The sequence below is a fragment of the Macaca thibetana genome, chromosome 13 (genome assembly GCF_024542745.1).
Source record: "Macaca thibetana thibetana isolate TM-01 chromosome 13, ASM2454274v1, whole genome shotgun sequence".
In the NCBI taxonomy this organism is placed as follows: Eukaryota; Metazoa; Chordata; class Mammalia; order Primates; family Cercopithecidae; genus Macaca; species Macaca thibetana.
Genome location: NC_065590.1, coordinates 91,935,589 through 91,957,439, shown reverse-complemented (window position 1 = coordinate 91,957,439; position 21,851 = coordinate 91,935,589). Strand labels below are relative to the sequence as shown.

Here is a 21,851-nt window from a genome sequence, read left to right as displayed (position 1 = left end):
AATCAACACATAAATCTGCATACAGATAAAAGCAGGCACCAGGCAAGAGGAGAGCAAAAAGTAAAGAATAAACAGTAGGGTAAGTCCAAGAAAAGCCAAAGCACTGGAGGGGAGGTAGGTTTGTCCAAACCACGGAAATTCTAAGGACAGAGGATAATATGGTTTCGTTCTGTGTTACCACCCAAATCTCGCCTTGAATTGTAATAATCTCCATGTGTCAAGAGCAGGACCAGGTGGAGATAATTGAATCATGGGGGCGGTTTCCCCCATGCTGTTCCTGTGACAGTGAGTGAGTTCTCACAAGAGCTGATGGTTTTAGAAGGGGCTTCCCCCTTGGCTGGGCACTCATTCTCTCTCCTGCCACCCTGTGAAAAGGTGGCTTCCTCCATGATTGTAAGTTTCCTGAGGCCTCCCCAGCCATGCAGAACTATGAGTCAATTAGATCTCTTTCCTTTATAAATTATCCAGTCTCAGATATTTCTTCATAGCAGCATGAGAACTGATGAATACAGCAGACATTGTTAACATTTTGAGAGCTCTTAAGTAGGGCTACAATTAAAAACTGAAAGAGGCACTCATTAGGATGCCCGTAAGGGGCCCCAGCAATATTACTACATTTTTCTTGTCTGTCTGCTTTCCCAGTCTCCTAAAACACTACTTTGTACCTTACCCTCTCTTCAAATCTCCAACTCTACCTCCTTTCTACTCACATTAAGCTGATTCCTTTCGTTGCAATCAGAAGAGACTGTCCTTCATCTCTTACCACTACATTTCCCCACCTACTTGCATCTGTGCCCATCAGCTTCCTATCTCTCCTGCTATTGGGGGAAATTGACAGGATCCTATTCAAGGCGAATTGTTCCATCTGGATTCCAGGTCTCATCCACTCTCACCCATTAAGACAGAAATTCTTAATATTTAAAAAACATATTTATTAAAGGAAAATATGTAATAATGAAAAAAAGGATGATCTATGAAGGAGAGGGTAGAGTTTCTTGATTTCAATATTGCTTGTCAGTGCTTGTTGGTTTCCCCTCATCCTCAATTCTTAATATTGTAGTGTCCTGGGGCTTCATCCTCTCTCCTCCTTTCTTCTCTACCTACTTACTTCCTTGAGAATTTTACCGAGCCTCCTAGTTGTGACTCCTCTTGATGCACTGAGAATTCCCAAATGTATTTCTAGTCTCTACTTCTCTAATACACTCTAAACTCATATAGACAGCTGTCAACAGCTCAACTTGGATGTTCAAAAGCCATATCAATCTTTTAAAAAACTATTCTGAAATAATTATAGATGCACAAGAAGTTGCAAAATAGTACAGAGAGGTCCCGTGTAACCATCACTCAGCTTCCCCCACAATGACATCTTACGAAAAGCCATACCAATTTTAATATGTCCCAAATCAAACTATCCCCAAAAGCTATTTCTTAACATTCAACAAATACTCATTATCTCTTCTTTGTACACATGGTATTTATTAATACACTTAAATAGTACTTCTTATAGTTCACTCAATATGCACGTATGCATGTACACATACGCTTCAATAAACTATGAGCTTCTCAAAGGCAAGGGTCATGGCAACCTTTTACTTGTCTACAGCACCCAGAATGGTGACTAAACATTTCCTGAAAGTATTTGGAATAAATAAAGCTTATTCAGGTCAGAATCACAGGAGTCAAACAACTAGACCAAAGCCAGAGATCAATGGGCAAAATACTTATTTAAAGATAAAAAAAAAATTCGAATCAACAGTTAGTGTTCTTTAACCCTGAGAAAACATTATATAACACTTTTATAGCTGAATTCAGTATGATTATAGTTTAGCAACAACAATAACTATAAAACTGAGTGGGGGAGAAGGCTAAAAAAATGAGTATACCACTTTCTACTTAGGAATAGAAGCTTCACAAACGCAGTATCTTTAAGACAAATGTGCATTAGGTATATATCTTTCCTATTTAAAAAATTACGGAAAAGATCACAAGATCTTCATTTAACGATGTAATGTATATACCAAAAATTATAAAGATCAATATAATTTAATACAAATATATAAACCTCTAGACACTGGAAAAGGCAAATAATTACACATACATGTATTTTATTTGGCTTTAAAGGTGTTATATCTTGAATAAAGTAAAATCCACTTACGTATAAACAAAAATGCGTATGTACATATGACAGTATGCTTACTTTGACAAATATTTTTCAATAATTGTTTCCCATTTTTCCACTTGGGCTTTAATGACAGTCCTTTTGTAAAGTATTATTAAGCCTATAAAGTCTCTAAAATCTTATGGAGGTTTGGCTCCAGAAGATATACTATTATAGTGCAGAAAATGTATAGTGATTTCTGCAAAAGCCAGATAACCTCTAAGGTTTTATAATTTATTGTTAGCTAGACATTTGGTTGGATATGTGTAGAAGGAACTATTTTCTCCATCTTTCAAGTTCCTACCTTGACCCATAAAGCAGGAAGCTCCCCCTATGAGTCCCAAGATGTCAAGCACTCTTCACCCCCACTCCCCATTTCTGAGGAGAGGAGGAGTGGCATCTGGTAAGCGAAATGGGGAGAAACAGTTGATGATGGGTGGTGAGCTCTTTCCCTACCTTTCTCCTATCTACCAGACTTGAAGAAGCGCATACACTCTTCTGGTGGTGGTGTCCTCCCAGTGGGAAACATTTGCGGGTCAGGCCCAGACTTTTGCTACAGAGAAGTGTATCTGTCCAACATGTTTATGTGGCTACTGAGCCCCTGAGAGTGACCAGCCTGAGTTGATGTGTGCTGAAATATACACTGCATTTCAAAGGCGTTTTTTTTTTTTTTTTTAAACGCAAAATATCTCACTGTCATTTTTATATGGATCACATGATAAAATAGTAATACTTCGGACAATTTCACCTATTTTGTTTGATTTTTTAAAATGTGGCTATTAGAAAATTTCAGCCTCCACATGTGGCACACATGATAGTTCTGCTGGACAGCACTAATTTGGGGGCCAGCTCTCTGGAGCTCACGAATAGGAGGCAGCCCTTCTGGCAAAGCATGTATGCTCTGCAGAACTGACTGTCCTCGGCAGGGCTGTCTGAAGACTGAGTGCAGGGTGTAGGATAGGAGGACAAAAATAGCAGAAAACTGACATGGAAAACAAAGCCACAGTCTCCAGGCTAATTCTACCAACAATAAAGCTGCTATTTTCTTTCTGGGTACCTGAATCCTCTATCTCTTAAGTGATTACAACTTGATAATGGAAAAATGACAATTATTTATTACTTTTTCCTGATTAAAACCCAAAGATATGATAGAAATATTTCTGCTCTCTTGGAAGTAGCACAAGCACAAAATTCAGGGATGAGCACGCAGCAAAGAAAGTGGTCTTCTCCAGGTCCTTAGGGGTTTAAGTTTCAAAAGCTTCTAAGATTTCAGTGGAGAGTTCTGCCCTGGGTGGTTCTCAGCTGAAACAAAAGTGGCACATGAGTGGGAAACCGGCCTGGGAAGCAGGTTTCTAAGTGAGATTCCCCTGCAAAATGACAGTGAGAGCCACTGGAACACTTAACTGAGAGGAACACGGGGCTTCAGTGGGGAAATGGAAATCAGGAAGGTAGAGTGACCATGGCCAGGGATATGTGAAACAGATCAGTCTCTGCCAGAGGAGGCGGTATGGATGGACGGAAACATTGTCTTTCCTCCATGGTAGACATATGCCGCAGTTAACATCCTGATTGGAGACTTTAAAAATTTATTTATTTTATTTATTTATTTTTGAGACAGCGTTGCCTATTTGAATTGTGAACTGAAGTTGCTGCTTTTTGCATGCAAGGCTACTTTTGCTTACATTTTCTTCCAAGTGAGCAAAGTGAGACAGTGACTTCAAGAAAAACAACACAGAATTTGTTGTCATGATAAAATTGGAACTTTCAAGCAAAAATTCAAATTTTGGAAAACTTGGATCTACCACTGTAAAGCTGACAGCTTCCCAATACTGACAGACTTACTGGCTGAGATAAGAGCTCATATTAATGAATGAGTTTTTTTCATATTCTCTGATGCAATCTATCAACATCTGGATGATCTATATAACTCAGTGAACTGAAACTTCTAAATGCCTTCATGCAATTATATTACAAGATCATACCTGGGAAATGAATCCATTCAAGTGCAACCTAGACCAACAGTTTTAATGCGACAGGGTACAAAAAGTTCAATAATATGGCTTCATATGTCACACTGCAACTAGTCTTTAAGACTTTATCACATGTTGAGTTTCAGTGTAGTATCAAAGAAGAATACTCCAAATTATAGGCTATTAAAATACCTCTCCCTTTTTCAACCTCTTATCTGTGTAAGGCTGGGTTTTCTTTCAACCTAAACAACAACAGACTGAATGCAGAAACTAACATGAGAATCCAGCTGTGTTCTATTAAGCCAGACAAGAAAATGTAACACAGTGCTGTTTTTTCATTATTTTCTGTCTTGGAGATACAGTTGTTTTTCATTAAATATGCTATTCATGTCAACCTATAATGGCTCTATTATTGGTATTTTTAAATAAATAAGTTTAAAATTTTGTTTTTAACTTCTTCTACTTCTTCTTCTATTTTTTTTTTTTTTTTGAGACAGTCTCTCTCTGCCACCAGGATGGAGTGCAGTTGCGCTATCTCAACTCAGTGCAACCTCCGACTCCCTAGTTCAAGCGATTTTCCTGCCTCAGCCTCTCGAGTAGCTGGGATTACAGGCATGTGCCACCACACCCAGCTAATTTTTGTATTTTTAGTAGAGACAGAGTTTCACCATGTTAGCCAGGATGGTCCTGATCTCTTGCCTTGAGATCCACCCACCTTGGCCTCCCAAAATGGCCTCCCAAAGCTGGGATTACAGGTATGAGCCACGGTGCCCAGCCTGTCTTTAACTTCTAATATGATAAATATTATTAGATACAACCGCCATAAACAAAAACTCTTTAGAATCCTCACTAATTCTTAAGAATACTAAAGCATCCTGAGATCAAAGTTTTGAGAATGACCAATCTATGATAATTATTTAATCAACCACTTAAGTATAAAGTACCTATTTTATACTGTGCTAGGACATAGGAAATAAGAGATAAAAGGCACCATCCCTGTCCTCAAAAATTTCCAATTTCATGGGCAAGGTACTTCTCAATTAACATAACTTAAAAATTGTTTTACTGTATAAGTTTTAAAAACCTTCATTTCACGTTTCTTATAAACATGTCTTTTACAGCTTAATGTCTCCCATGGAAACTAATACTGTATATAGCACATAGCAAATGCCTAAATACTTCATGATTCACTCTGAATCTGACATATGGCATCAGAAAGTCACAATATACATTAAATAAACATTTTTCTGTAAGTTTCAGACACTGATTACTCATGGTGAAAGATGTACTGCCAACCTTAGTTAAAAGATAGTATTGGCAATGCAGAGACCCTGAAGTTACAGCTACAATGCAACCTTTTGATCAAGACTTAAACTTTTACAATAAATTTCATATTTAGGTCAAGTTGTACTTTTTAAGATTAATTTATTCTACCAGATGTTCAGGCCAACAGGCTGAATAATAGGATAAGGAAGGAAACGGTAGCTTATTTCGAGAATCTGAACAGTAAACAAAGATGCTCTTATGCTGTTTCCATAACTCCAGGAGGCAGAACCAAACAGTGGAGATTAAAATTAGGCAAAAAATACCTTTAATTAAATAAATAAAGCAAGTAAGCAGGGATACTGGTTTAATTATCAGTAGAAATGAGTTTGAAGGTTAAAAAATAGACTAGATAAGAGGTTCTCAACAATGTTTCTGCTCCAATCCAAAGGAGACAACCTGTTTCCCATTAGAAGCAGAGGTTTACAATGGCAAGGAATCACGAACGGTATGAGTTGGAAAGGTAGCACGTGCAAGGTGGGGGAAAAGGGAGTGGGAAAATACATATTAAATTCCAGGTTGAGAAACACCAGTCAAGGTACCAGAAGGACTTTTTAAATTGTATGATTACCTGGGAGTTTTTAAAGAAGGATCCTGGCAAACTTCTTGACAGCATTTCATAAGAGAGAGAAGTATTTTCCACGCATTTATCTATGGATGTAGCAGTACTAGCTATTGAAAGCAAGTGGAAAGTATAAAACACAAAGGCTAAGATTACACATATGCTCCCCATTGCTAACCACCTAATACCAAGCAAATCAAGTTCTGACGTGCCTTTCAGCCTCTTTTACAACCATTTTCCTGGATTTCTAACCCATTCACTTGTTCCCTGTTCCTTCTACAAAAATGCTTGTAACAGCTGAATTGACAAGCAATAGAGGAGCAACTCTAATCTGATTCAACTAAAAAAAAAAAAAGCAATTTAGATTTGGTACAAATGCACTTTAAACATTTGCATCCTTTTTCCTTCTACATATTAATCATCTCAAATGGCACACAAATTCACTGACTATATGACATAATACTATTTGTGAATATCTTTCCCAGAGATTCTAGGAATTCTGCAAATGTAAATGGCAACGGAATGGCTGTTACCATGAAAGCAAAGAGGCTTCTCTGGTATGTTTAACCAGTGGATTGGGCACTCATTTCAGGCCTTGGGAATATTCCTTTCTGAATTCTAATATCTGAACAATTGCTTATTGTTTTTGTTATGCACTTGAGAATTAGCTTACCAGTTCTTTCCAAAAATTTCTTTCTAAATTAAATGTGGGTACACATTTGAAAACTGCACACTATGTATGAATAGTACACACTTATTTTACATTTTTAACATCATGTACAAGCTGTTGGGAACATCTGGTGTTTTGAAAATTTGGGCAAATCCAGCTGCATTTCCTCTTCCAAATGTGTTCTCTGACATCTGCAGGTTGTGTTTCATTTTGATTTTTATACTCTCTCTCTTTCTATCTAAATAGGGCAGCATTATGTACTTTCAAACACGCATTTTTTCCAACTTTATACTTTTCCTCTCTGAACAAAAAATTAAAAACTTGCCAATTAATAAAATGAGAAAAAATGTTGTGGTTAAAGATATAAAGTTAATTTTAAATGTATCTGTCTCACCTCTCTATAATTTACTTTAATCAGCAGAAAATAGCCTCCTGAGAACAGTTTACAATAAAGAAATATCTATGCTTGGATTATACCATCTGAGCTAAGAGAAAACAACACAGTAATTAACAGATTGAATCTTTACTGGGTCAGGTGCACCTCTAACCCAACAAAATACACGTATGTGCACCAACAACTGTGCCACACATTTTCAGGGGTTGGCGGACATCTTGAAAGAAGTATAAGGTGAAGAAACTAAAGCGATGACAATGTGAATAATTCAAAATCACCTAACTTAAAGCATCGTAAATAACAGCTAAAACGCAAGTGGACTTTATATCCTACTCTTACATGTAATCATACATAAAAGATTGCTGTTGCCAAGTCTAAAACTCTGTGTCCTCTCCACCTGCACGCTCACAATTAGCATACAGTCCCAGCTGACCCTGCTGGCTTCCCTTCCTGCCCTCACATAAAATAGTTAAAACAACCTCCAGCCTGAGGGTGGGGTGGAAAACCGCCTGGGAGCAAAGGCACCTCCACCTTCCTGGATGACCTGCTGGCCTGTTAGCCCGGAAGGCTAGTTCACAAGTCTCAAATCTGAGCTGGTTCCTTGGATCTTAAACTCCCAACTTGGCTCGGTTCCTTCCCATATATAACCAGGTTCCTGCCTGGACTTTCTCATTTTTATTCAGCTCTGCTCTGGACACATCCCAGGACATGCTGCTCCTACTGGGCTAAAAATGCTCAGGGCTCTCTGGTTCCACTGCTCTCCCACAGTTTCTGGAATGGTTCCAGGTCCCCTGACTCTAGTTGCTTGTTCTATGACATCTTAGAGATAACAGAGTTCAGTGGTTAAGAGAAAAGGCCATGGGATAAATCTCCATGAGTTCAAATTGACTTCTCTATTACCAACTTAACTTTGGTAAGCCTCAGTTTGCTCATCTATAAAATTGAGGTAATAACATTATCTCCCTCACAGATTATTCAGCCACAACCTCTGTCTCAAGGAAGCAGAAGTCTAAGAGAGATTCCTGAAGCTAAACCACACAGCTGATAAGTGATGGGTTCAGAGTTCAAAGCCAGGTTTATATGTCTCTAAACACATTCTTTTCAAATACATGACGCTCTTGTCTTTTAAAATCATCCTTATTTTTCTCTTCAAAACCAACAAAAACGATTATCTCCTTTTCATAGCAGTGGTTGTGAAATTTAAAACCAAAATACATTACTAGGGTTGCAATAATAAGAAAATAAAGAAGTACTTGGTTATCCACAACTATTAATCTAGTGATTTGGTTAAAACTAGCATTCTTCACAGAAGTTGGAACCTCTGCCTGTGCCAACCTCCAAGTGAATGATTTGCAATTCTTGGCCTTTACAGTCTATTTCCAGGATAATACTAATTAAAATAATAATCTTTGGGATAGGGTACTGGGCAGACGTGGTGACTTGCAGGGAAGGAGAAGGCAACAGCAAAGACGGCAAGAGAGAAAATCAAATAGGAGCTCCAAAGGTGACAGACTTCAGCAGTTGAGTCCAAAGGCTAAGATTTTCCAGGAGAGAGATATGCCCAGAGTTCAAGTAGTGAAAAATGTCCATTTGTTTAGCAGCAGTGTCTGGGTGTGGAGACGGGAAAGGGGAGGAGGAAAACCCATATTATCTATTCTGAGTGAGGCTACACATTGCTGAGGGATTGAGTGCAGGTATTAAGATCCAGTCAAAGGGCACCAAACTGAGCATGGGGGAGACATCAGAAAATGCAATATGCACTTCCTTTGATAATCCTATCACCAAGTTACATACTGCATGATATGAATAATAACTTTTATATTTTTAATTTTTTATGTTTTTATTTTTTTGAGACCGAGTCTTGCTCTGTCGCCCAGGCTGGAGTGTAGTGGCATGATCTCAGCTCACTGCAACCTCCGTTTCCTGGGTTCATGAGATTCTCCTGCTTCAGCTTCCTGAGTAGCTGGGACTACAGCTGCATACCACCATGCCCAGGTAATTTTTCTTTTTTTTGGTGTTTTTTTTTTTTTTTTTTTCAGTAGAGACGGGGTTTCGCCATGTTGGCCAAGCTGGTCTCAAACTCCTGACCTCAAGTAATCCGCTCGCCTCAGCCTCCCAAAGTGCTGGGATTACAGGCTTGAGCCACTACGCCCAGCCAATAACTTTTTTAAAGACTCAGGTTAACCCAAGCTAAGTTGTTAGCCTGGTTTCCAATGCAGGTAATCTGGGCTGGGCACTGGAGCTCCTTTACATTTGTCAACTGGAAAGAACAGAATGGCATATTTACTATAAAGTGACATGAGAACTGCAACATGTACTAAGTATACATGTAAATGAGAAGAGTCACCTCTATTTTAGCATATTTTTATATCTGTAATAGAGAAAAACTTCCCAATTAAAATGCCTCCTTCATAGCAAATAAAAACTTTTTAAAAAGCCAACATGTAATTATTTTCCATTTCAAGAAAGGAAATAAAAATAAAATCTACAGAATGTAGGAGCAATTTTCATTTTTTCTAATGCGCTCAAACCACTTTCAAGTATCTTTTTGTTTACCTTGGTCACAGCTTTTGGAGAAAACGTAACTGCATCTACCACAGTGATGAGGTCACCTGGGTGAAGACGATCAAAGTACTTCATGCAGACATCATAGGCATGAAGCCACTCTGGTGAAGAGCCTGGGACTTGTTTAATGAGATGAGGGTCTCCAGTCCAGAACAACTTCTGTAACCAGATGGTGTACAGAGAGCTTGGGGAAAGCATCCGTCCATCCTTTTCAGGGATTTTGGGAACAAGTTTGGAAATAGATAAAATATTTTGACTTGAAAGAACCGGCTCCAATGCTTCAAGAGGACTCATGTTTTCATCTGTCAGCTTTTTGTAATTAAGACCTACCAGAAAAAAAAGAAAGTAGGTAAGCGGTTCACTCCAATGTAAATATATAGGCACTTTCAAACACACACACATAGCCCTCTGTATGTCTGAATGCAAAGATTTATCAACTTAGCTATAGTAGCTAGTTGAGGTTTTCTATTAGAAAGATCAGGAGATCTGAGTTCCAGTCACAGCCCGAAACTTATTCGGCTGTGCGATCCCCCAGATTGGCCATTCATCTTCTGTGTGCCTCCATTTCCTTGTTTATACACTACAGATGACAATATCTCCATGCCTTTGGAATCCCCTGCAGCACCTATGTTTTCTTCTATCAGTGCATTCACCAAACTGCATTACATTCCTTTGTTATTTATCTGGCATTTCACTAGTTATTTGAAGGCAAGGATTGACTCTTATTCCCTTATCATCTGTGTCTAGGCCAGTGTCTCATTTGATTATTCAGAAAACAACTGATAAACTGAAGGGAACTCTCCCGATTATTATGAATATCAAACAAACATAGATTTGAATGTGCCTTGCAAATTATAAATTATAAAAATTTAAGAGGTTTTAAGGGGTTTAATTTCTTAGTTATGAGCATAAAGACCATTCTAAAGATTTCCACAATTTCACAAAAATTCGAAGGCTCTTATTTTAAGTGTTCTATGCATATTTTAATCATATAGGCTCCAGTGGAATGAAATTCTGCTGAACTGCCTATTATAAAGTGTCTTGGCCTTGCCTTTTATATACATAAAATATAACCAATGGGAGTAGTGAAAAATCCTGGAGCAGAAGTCCAAAACTTTGGATTTTAGTACCAGGTCTACCATAAGTCACTGTGCGACTTCCAATAGGTTTCTTACTTTTTCTGGTATTTAATTCCCTCAATCATAAGTGAAAGAGTTGGAAATATAATAGCTAAAGTCAATTAGCTTCAAAATTCTGTGGTTTCAGAGCTCTGCCAACCGTAATGCATGAACAGGATTGTGTACAGAAAATTAATCCCCAGATTTAATTTAAAAGAATGAATTCAAGCAGGGAAACAATCATCCTACCTGATGCAACAACCTTAAACTTCTTCAGCAGCCGAATGTGGGTTTCTGGTTTAATGGCATAGTTCCCCAAATCTGCACAGCCACAGTTTTCCAGAAGAGTGAAATAATACAGCAGCCTTTCGTGATCAAAGCCACCAATAGTGGGGTAAATATACTTGACCATGTGCTGGTGAAAGGCTTCCGGATCAGTCTTCAAAGTCTCAAAGAGATGAAGGTCTTGGGCTCTATTTTCAATTTCTAGTGTGGACAAACTGAAATTAAGAGCCAAAGGAACTGTGTTAAGATTTTGTTCCTTTATTAAAGTGATTTTTTTTTAACCAAGGAAGAAACACTACTTCTTACGGCTCCCTTCTTCCTGCCTACTCAAAGACAGTGAACCATCACCAGAACCCAATCAGCCTGAATAAAGGGAAACAAATGTGTCAGATGCCTACTAACATTTAACTGACTACACACTCGTCATGTTGTCTCACAGGGGTCTACAGCAACCCTGTGAAGTAGGCTTTCCTTCAAGTTCCAGAAGTTGGGAAAGTTGTCTGATGTTTCCCAGCTAGGAAATAAACTAACATCTGTCAGCGTCCACTCTTAATCATGTATTCATGTCATTAAAAGGGTTTAAAATCTATGCTTCTTCACAGAAACAGAAACAGGCTTATTATTTCAGGAATTTAGGAAATGATACAGAAAAAACCCTAAACTTTTAGGCTTAAGATTTACATGCAAAAGTCTTGAATGAATATTCAATAAACCCAAATTTTATGCTGTGTTCAGATAAAAGAAAAAATAGAAAAAAAGGGATAATTAAACTTTCACTTGGGTTATGTGCAGTAATGCTACTTAAATAAAACACATATCTTAATACTTTCATCCTAACTTAGATGTCTTTGTAATCTAATTTTAAAAAGTCGTTTAAAGTTAAACTCTTGGGAAAAGAAAAATTAAGTTATTTTTGCTTGGTTGATTGGTTTGTACTTTTAGAAGGGGAAAGGAGGGGGTTAATTTTGGTCTTGCGCTTCTCCCTGGACAGAATCTGGACAGAACCTCTGGTCTAGTATAATCTCAATGCCCCTTACGTGATGAGTTTCACACTCTCTAATTGTAAGAGTCCTTCAGGCAGCCCTGCACTCACAGAAGTGTCCAGGTTCTAGGGTTCTTGGAAGCAGCAACGGAAGCATCTGGGGGCAGTAAGTGAGACCTTGGGCAGCAACAAAGTTAGGCTTCAAAAAGTTCTAAAGCAGCTCCTCTGAAATATGACAATTTGTTTATTGAAAGTGCCAAAAGACATGTTTTTGGTTTATGTAGATAAAGTTAGTATAAATCATGTTTTAAAACTTTCAGGAGAATGTGACAACACTTGGGATAAAAAGGGTAATCTATAAAGTCAAAGCATCAAGTAATTTTTACTGCTCTTTTTACTTTTGCTTCAAGAAAAACCTTATTTTTCCATTCAGACACAGTGCAAACATTTACAAGAATATCTCTATCTATAAATATGTCCCCAGTCTATAAAAATTTCTCTCACTGCCTCCTCTGAGCTATCGGCACGTGCTGAATATCCTTCTATTCTGTTACTCATAATGTATTTTAACTACTTATTACCTTGTCTATCTCCCTTACTAGACTGTGCTGCTTGATGGCATAGACCTTATTACATCTTCTGAATCTCTAGTTTCTCAATACTAAGAACCAGTGTGTGGCACAAGGGAAACATTCAATATGTCTTGTGAATGCTAAATAGATGAGTGCATGAGCAAAAACTTTGGTGTCCTCTAAGTAGAAGGCACTGTGCTCAGAACTGGGGAGGACATAAAGACTTACAGCATAGAGCTCCCATCCAAGTTTGAAAATCCAGTTGAGTTATAAATACTTACAGTTAAATAATGATGCAAAACAACAGTATCACCTGACAAAGGGCACACAATTATAGTCCAATTAAGAGTAGGATCACTAAAAGCTGTGACTGCAGAGGATGTAGAAATCAATGATAATGGAAGGCTTACTGAAAGAAGCACTTGAATTTGGCATTGTAGAAAGAAATTAAGCAGAAATAACGTGAACAGAAGTATCAAGAAAGCAAAAGGGCCTGTACACGGAATAGTGAATATAAATAGCTGGGTGGTCGAAAATATTCTTGATACTATCACTATTCAAAGAATACCATCATCTCTGAAAGATAGTGTACACACAGTAGTATGGGACAGTGAATCACAGAATTTCTGATGTTCCTTCATAATTTCCAAATGAAGTCTGAAAACAATGTAGTAAGGAAGTGAATAAGAAACTGTGTAGTCGCAATAAAAGGAATCTTATTGACAAAGATTTGCAGGCAGAACAACATGCCAAACGGAGGAGAGAAAACAAATTTATATTTATCATGCTGATTACTTTCTTGCTAAGTTAAAGTTGGGTAATTATCAACTTACAGATGAGAAATTGTCATTTAGAGAGGTTATATGACTTGTCTAAGACAAAGAGTCCAGATCTGTCTGGATTCAAAATACACAACTGCTCAGGACATCATAAAGCAACCATCAAGGTCAAGCACCCGTGTCAACAACCGCTTCAAAACCAGGATTCTTTCTGCAACACAGACATGAGTTCTCTCTCCCAGCAGCAATAACCGAAAAGAGTTCTCCTGTCATACTTCATTCATAACATCTTGATAAACCAAGTATTCAAGACAGACTCATCTACAAAATGGACAATGACTATATCATAACAGCTTTAGTTCATCTGTGTTTGACTTGATTATGAATATAGTCTCTCTCCATCCACATTACTTTCCCTCTTGCCCACTCACTTATTCTTCTGTGCCTACAATTTAGTTTGCCTGCTGTGCAATTTTACCTAATTATCTTGTCAAGACAGATACTGGAATACCTTTACTGACACATGATAAATACCCAAACGTCCCTTTTCAGTAAATTACAAGGTGCTAAGATCTTTTACAGATGCCAGTAATCAATAACTCATTTTAATCATTTCCATTGAAAGAAGCTGTTATCTTCCCTTTGGAACCAGACAAGGGAAATCTTTCTTTGAAATCTTTGTTTAGAAAAAAATTCCAAAGAACCCATATTTAAAAGAGTAGAAAGAAATACCAAGAAACCATTGTGGTCTTTTCAATAATCAAATTAATGATTACCCTTCAAACCTGCTTAAGTGATTTTTCCTGAACCAAGTTTTAGTTATAAAGCAGCTTATATACATAGTGCATATTTAACTTTCAGCGATTAACAGAAGCAGCCAGCATTAGTTGTACTCAATGCACAGAAATAAATTATTAGTACTAATCTCATGAATAAGGTGTTCTGTAATGGCTTCCAGATGTCAGTCACCCAAAAATGTGATTCAAGAACATCATGTATTGAAAGGACTTTTATTTGTATAAGAAAAACAAATTTATTTAAACACATTTTTCTTTACTCAGCTGAGACTGAGTGATTACAAAAATTCATTAGCTCACTGAAGGGAGTACTTAGAAGGAAAGAGGAAGGAGGAGGCAAGAAGGAAGAAGGTGAATGGGAGAAGGGAGAAGGCTGCTGGGAAAGGACGACGACAGAATAAAGAGGATGAGGAAGGGCTGGAAGTGAAAATGTACAGATAACCTACCAGCACTCTTGTTTCTCTTACCTTATTAACACTCATAATAACCCTCTGCAAACGGTCTAAATATTCCTATTCTCTGAAGGAAGCTGAGGCTCAGACAAAAATCACACAACTAGTAAGAGATGGAGACTGATTCTGAGTTGGGTCTTTCAAGTCCGGCTTTCTGCTTCTACTCAATAAAGCAATGAAGCTGATATTTTCACGCTGAAATTTTATGTTGGGCACAGTTCAGCTGCAGTGGCTTGTAAGCATTTTCCCCAAAGACTAACCCTAAAAGCATGAAGATCTATGAATCCACGTGAATAACCATCACTGCTGGTGAACAGTGGCCTCACCACTCACTACCGAGCAACAAGACATTCTGCCCTCCAAATCACAACTGCTCCAGCCTGAGGAAGTCAATCCAATAACTCAGCACACAAATGCCTCAGGATGATCTTGATGTACCACTTGATCCATAATGCTGCCTGACAGCTGAATATGTGATTACTCAAAGAAAACGTGGTCAAGTAGTCCCAGCTACTCGGGAGGCTGAGGCAGGAGAATGGCGTGAACCCGGGAGGCGGAGCTTGCAGTGAGCTGAGATCCGGCCACTGCACTCCAGCCTGGGCGACAGAGCGAGACTCCGTCTCAAAAAAAAAAAAAAAAAAAAAAAAAAAAAAATCATGGCATTTTTTAGTTTTGCCAACATTTTGGCCAAGTGTCTGCAAACTGAAGAATGGAATTTAACTAACTTTTCAAAAACACCCAGGGAGTCGATGAGAGAATCAATAAAGAGTATCTTAGAGTCTATTTCTCATCATGCTGATATTCAGTAGTTCTTTTATGAAATGTTTTATGACAGCAACAGAGTGAGAATGTTGAAGGTCATACGAATAGGCTTGGTCTCTTCTGTAAGGACAACCTGGTATCCCTAAAGCCTTTTAATTTCTCATAGAATGTCAATTCTAACTTGTCTATATATATACTTCACATTGTGTCTGTAATTGGTGGGTTCCTGGTCTCGTTGACTTCAAGAATGAAACCACGGACCCTCGCGGTGAGTGTTACAGTTCTTAAAGATGGCGTGTCCGGAGTTTGTTCCTTCAGACGTTTAGATGTGTCCGGAGCTTCTTCCTTCTGGTGGGTTCGGGTCTCGCTGACAGAAGTGAACCTGCAGACCTTCCGGGTGAGTGTTACAGCTCATAAAGGCAGCGTGGACCCAAAGACTGAGCAGCAGCAACAGTTATCGCAAAGAGCGAAAAAACAAAGCATCCACACTACCGAAGGGGACCCCAAAGGATAGTCGCCAACCGGCTGGGGCAGACTGCTTTTATTCCCTTATCTGGCCCCACCCACATCCTGCTGATTGGTCCATTTTACAGAGGGCTGATTGGTCCATTTTACAGAGAACTGATTGGTTCGTTTTGACCGAGTGCTGATTGGTGCATTTACAATCCTCTAGCTAGACATAAAAGTTCTCCAAGTCCCCACTAGGTTAGCTAGATACAGAGTACTGATTGGTGCATTTACAAACCCTGAGCTAGATAGACCCAGGGTGCTGACTGGTGCGTTTACAATCCTTTAGCTAGACACAGAGAGCTAGACATAAAAGTTCTCTAAGTCCCCACTAGGTTAGCTGGATACAGAGTACTGATTGGTGTATTTACAATCCCTGAGTTAGACGCAGAGTGCTGATTGATGCGTTTATGATCCCTTAGCTAGACATAAAAGTTGCCCAAGTCCCCACCAGACTCAGGAGCCCAGGTGCCTTCACCTAGTGGATCTTGCACCAGGGCTGCAGGTGGAGCTGCCCACCAGTCCCGAGCGGCGCCTGTACTCCTCAGCCCTTGGGGATTGATGGGACCGGGCGCCATGGGACATAAAGGCCAGAATTTAGAATTCTTTACAGGGTAGCAACCTGGACACAAACCCACCTGAACAATAGTAACCTTCAGGCAGAAATTCTATCTTCTGTTTCAATTCAGAAAAAGGTAAGGCGGATGCATTATAGTTTACTCAGACAGACCTTGTTCTTACCCATTCTTGCATCTGGGACCAAAATAATCCTACTAGAGAATATGAAATCAGCTCTGGTAAACAGCACAGCACATTCAGAGTCCCGATGACCTGGGACCCCTCCCATGTGTCTGAAGGAAACAATAGTAAACTAACCAACATTGAAGAAAATAGTATTATGATCTCTGGCAACCAAGATAAATCACTTGTATAACCACTTGAGTGACCAAAAAGTAGATATTAGAGTGAAACCAAAGCATAGGATGTTTGGCCTTGAAATCTGCTGTCTAAATAAGAAGGGAAAAGATGGAAGGTGTTACCAAGTCTGGCAGTATAAAGACATGTTCTGTCCTCAGTTTAGTTCTCCTTTGCTTACTCTATCCCAGCCACAATGGTCTTTCTTTAGTTACTCAAAAACACAAGAACTGTCCAGGCCTTCTTTTCTCATGGTCTGGAATGCCCTTTTCTCCATTCCTCTTCAGTAGTCAGCTCCTTCCTCTTCACATCCAAGAGAGGCCTTCCCCTTGGAAGGCCTACTTCGTGTGCATTTCCTTTATGGTACTTACTACAACATGTAACTTGCTTTTCAGCAGCTTTTGTGGGGGTCAGGGTGATGGGGGAGGGTTCCCTATTAGAATATAAGCTCCATTAGGGCAAGGATGTGTCTGTCTTGTTCAACACTTAACATTATGCTTGGAATACAAAGATCCTAAGTAATAATAACAACATTTGATGAATAAATGTAGTACTATTACATCAGCCAGAAGCAGCCTCTGCATTTCAAAATGACCCTGCGTCCAAAACTGAAAGGTACTAATCAAATCGGCAGAATTAACAAGAATAGCACAAAAAAACCATAATAGCCTTGATATAGTTTGGTTGTGTCCCCACCCAAATCTCATCTTGAATTATAGTTCCCATAATCCCCACATGTTGTGGGAGGAAAGCGGTGAGAGGTAACTGAATCATGAGGATGGTTACCCCCATGCTGTTCTCATGACAGTGAGTGAGTTCTCATGAGATCTGATGGTTGTATAAGGGGCTTTTCTCCATTTGCTTGGCACTTCTTCCTGCCTCCCTGCCCCTTCGTCTTTCACCATGATTGGTGAAAGTTTTCTGAGGCCTTCCCAGCCGTGTGGAACTGAGTCAATGAAACCTCTTTTCTTTATAAATTACCCAATCTCAGGTATTTCTTCATAGCAGTGTGAGAATGGACTAATACAAATTTAAAAGAGCTACTCGGTTATACACTTTCCACAGATTTTCTCTAATCTTCACAACCCTCTAAGGTGAGGATAATGATCCTTGTAACCTAGAAAATAGTGACTCAAGAGGATTAAGAAACATGGTCTAGGCTACATGGTTGGTGGCTATGGGCAGTAGACTTGGATCTGGAAACTTGATCTGACTACAAAACCCATGCTGTCATCAATAGGCCACAGGTACTCTGGTAGTTACTATTGTCTATAAAAATCCACCGACATGTCTAGAATAGCCCAGAGCTGAAGATGGCTACTAAGTCTGTAATGAGTGACAAAGCAGCCTTGAGTCTGGGGGGCTCAACATGCCCCAGTGGAACCAAGAGGCTGAGAGCCAGTGTCTGCTAGTTGGAAGTGATTCTAGGCATTCATGGTTACCCAAAGCCATCACTGCTATTTAAAACTAGCAGGACATTAAAACAAAACAAAACAAAACAGCAGGAAATGGGGAAGAAAAGAGTCCATCAACTCAAAAACATATGTGTTTATGAGAATTATCTCTGACAAGAGTGAAATTCCAGGAAAACCTTCCATTAGTGAAGTTGTGATCGTGTGTTAGGTACTACAGGTTAGATATTTTGCCATAAAATAATTTAATTTGTATTACTCCTTGCTTAAAGTGGAGGAAAATGAGCTTCAGAGAAGGGAATTATCTTGCCCATGGACACACACCTAGAAGTGACACCAATAGGATTTGTTTGATCTAGCTATTTTGATTTTAAGGCTTACGATTCATCTGCTATATAATGGTATTTCACCCAACCCTCTCTGTGTACACTTATCCGCAAATGTGCTGATGCAGGTGATAACCTCCGAAACCTTTCTCACAATTATGAGAAAAAGAACTTTACAGGGGAAAAAATTACTTTTTAAAGGAACAGTAAAACAAAACCCTAAAACAAACAACATTATTTCTCTTGTAACTTCCCAGTGGCACTCACTCAATAAATAAATGTTGGGCGATTTCTATTGTATTAACAAGGCTGATTTCTATGTTACCAAGCTAGATTAAATAGTAAGGCAAACAGCTGCCTTTTAAGTAAAGAATAGGCAGCACCTAACACCAATTACTAAATCAATATTAAGTGCTTTGCCACTCACAAGTGATGATGCCAGGAGGTAATGATTTCCTGCTTTTGTAATTGCTGTGCATCTGCATAATCACAGTGCTATCAGGTATAATGATATGCCAGGAACAGTCTTGCACATCACTCGATTGCCTGATAATTTATAACATATTCAGAGACCAAGGAAGCATCCTGTTTGTACAGATACAACACCCTTTTACATAACATTCAATGAAAGAAAAAAGATATTTAATAAAATGCCAGGATATTTTTAAATGCCAACCATAAGAAATATTTATTTGAACATATTACTGTGCCTCAAAAATGATGACATCCATGCAATATTTATCATAGATAACATTATCTCCCATGTAGCAATTTAATACTTAAAAAGGAAATGTTAAAATTTCTAAGTGTTTAATAAAAATTAAAGGTGCTAAAAATAGCATTTCTTGGCCATTCAGCAGGATTTCACCCCACTCAATACTCACTCCCCTTCTTTAAACTCTTTCTTCCCATGGCTTCCCTAAAATAAGATTCCTGTTTTCCCTCTTATCTACCTCTCCTGCTGCTCTCTTTCTGACCCTTTTTTTAGCAGCTCTTCCTTTACCATTTTATATGTGGAAGAGTTCAAGCACTGCCGCAAGCTTTCTCCTTTCCTCACTCTCTGTTCCCTCCCCAAGCACATCCACAACATCACTTATTTCTCATCTATGTGCTTATGACTCCCCAGTTAGTATTTCTAGCTCCATTTGAACCCCAGATCTGTAAGATCCAACTGCTGACTTGGCCTTTTCTCTTAACTGTTTCAGTGTGTTTAATTTCCTCATTCCCTTGTCTATTTGTTCTTTCCTTTTTTTTTTTTTCTTGGAGACAGAGTCTCATTCTCTGTTGCCTAGGTTGGAGTGCAACGGCATGATCTCTGCTCACTGCAACCTCCATCTCCCGGGTTCAAGCTATTCTCTTGCCTCAACCTCCCAAGTAGCTGGGATTAAAGAGGAGCCTGCCACCATGCCCAGCTAATTTTTGTATTTTTAGTAGAGACAGGGTTTCTCCATGTTGGCCAGGCTGGTCTCAAACTCCTGACCTTAAGTGATCTACCTGTTGTGGCCTCCCACAGTGTTAGGATTACAGGCGTGAGCCACGGTGCCGACCTCTCTTGCCTTTTCCTCACACTCCCCTCAAAATGCCTTACCTCACTGGATGCTTCCTATCTCACTGAGTAATGCCACCATCTAGCAGGTGAACAAGTAAGAACTTGGGGTGCATCGCGACACCTCCCCTTTTACTCACCCTCATATCTAGTTTATCCTTATTAACCAATATATTAAGTACTATCTATTTCACCTTGTAAGTATCTCTAAAACCCATTCTGGCCTCCTTTTCTGTACCTCAAATCCCTACTCCAAGCAATGGTCACTTGTCATGCCGTCTGTTACCACAATAGCTCCCTAACTGGTCACATATGTCCACTCTAACTTTCCTAAAATCTTTCAACACAGTAGCCAAAGTGATCTTATCGAAATGCAAAATCTGGTCATATTACGTCCTTGTTCACCAGAATCCTTAACTAACCTTCTATTATCCTAACCTTCTATTTATTATTCTCAGGAAGAAGTCAAAAGCCTTGCTAGGGCCTCCATGATCTTGCCGTACAGCTTGGCTCCTATGCCTTGTCCCAGTCTCATCTCACACCATGTTCCACACGAATCCTTGCACCTCACCAACACTGTCCATCTCTTCCTAATCAAAGGGCCTTTGAACTTACTGTATTGTCTACCTAGAAAATGGTTCCCTTCTACTTGTGTAGTTAACTCCAAGCCAATATTTAAGTCCTGCTTAAGTGTTACTTCCTGGGAAAAGCCTCTGCTAACTATGCCAAACCCTCTAATTGAGCTCTATTATACAGTACTTTTCAGAGTTTTAATTTCACATTTGCTTATGTCATTATTCAATTATCATCTGTCTCCCACTGTAGGCTATAAGTTCCAAGACAGCTAGGATGCCTGCTTTTGCTCATCCTTGTAACCCTAGTGACTAATACTTAGTCCAGTACACAAAAAATTTTCAGTAAAAACATTTGAATGAATACATCCATGAATGGTAAAGATATATCAAAGGAAAGAACTTACCAAGACACTAGTCCACTATAGATGAAAGGAAAACTAAAATTGTACTTTACAACTTCTTCAAGATTCTTCAAAAATAGACTCTAAAGACAGACATGGAAATAAACGTATATATGAACTGTGTGCTTACCCACTGTCCGTGAAGAGGAACTCCAAATGGGTCATAAAAACTTCCCAGCGGGAGACACTGTAACGTTGTGCCAGAGACACAGCAATGCTGTAGACGCTTTCCTCTAGGGTTCTGCAGAAACGTCCATCAGGCCCAGGAAGGGAGAGAGGAGAAACACATGACTTCAATCAGCAACGAAAATGCTCATTAGGACTGCTCTCCAGTGAGAGGGGTGCAAGCAGTATGGTCCTTAATAATACAGTTCACAGTGGTCCAGGAAAAGTACTTCCAAGGAATTGTCATGCTCTTTTTCACTGTGGTACATTACAATTTACTAAGGACTTGTCTAGACCAGTAGTTCTCAACTGTGCATGATGTTGTTCCCCAGGGGACATTTGACAATGTCTGGAAACATTTTGAGCATAAAAAGTGGGGCAAGGGGCAGATGCACTACTGGCATCTCATGGGTGCTGCTGAGCATTCTACGTCGATAGTCCCACACAGGCATCCCCCAGTAGGGATCCCGAGCACCCACGTGGGCATCCCCCTGTAGGCACCCCAAGCACCATGTGTAGGCAGTCCCGTGGAGGCATCCCGAGCACCCCGCAGACATCCCACATAGACATCCCAGGAATCCCCAGGTAGGTATCCCCACATAAACATCCGGAGCA

At 39.2% G+C, this 21,851-nt stretch overlaps 1 protein-coding gene across 3 annotated transcripts in view; it reads right to left on the bottom strand.

Annotated features, from left to right (window-relative positions):
• Positions 1–21,851, bottom strand: part of NBAS (NBAS subunit of NRZ tethering complex) — a 394,766-nt gene that overhangs the window by 92,161 nt on the left and 280,754 nt on the right. For all 3 annotated transcript variants that reach the window (XM_050754036.1, XM_050754037.1, XM_050754038.1), the window contains 3 exons: positions 21,202–21,312; positions 11,010–11,260; positions 9,634–9,968 (listed from right to left, as the gene is read on the bottom strand). In XM_050754036.1, coding sequence (XP_050609993.1) covers positions 9,634–9,968; positions 11,010–11,260; positions 21,202–21,312 — 697 coding nt within the window. The remainder of the gene's footprint in view (positions 1–9,633; positions 9,969–11,009; positions 11,261–21,201; positions 21,313–21,851) is intronic.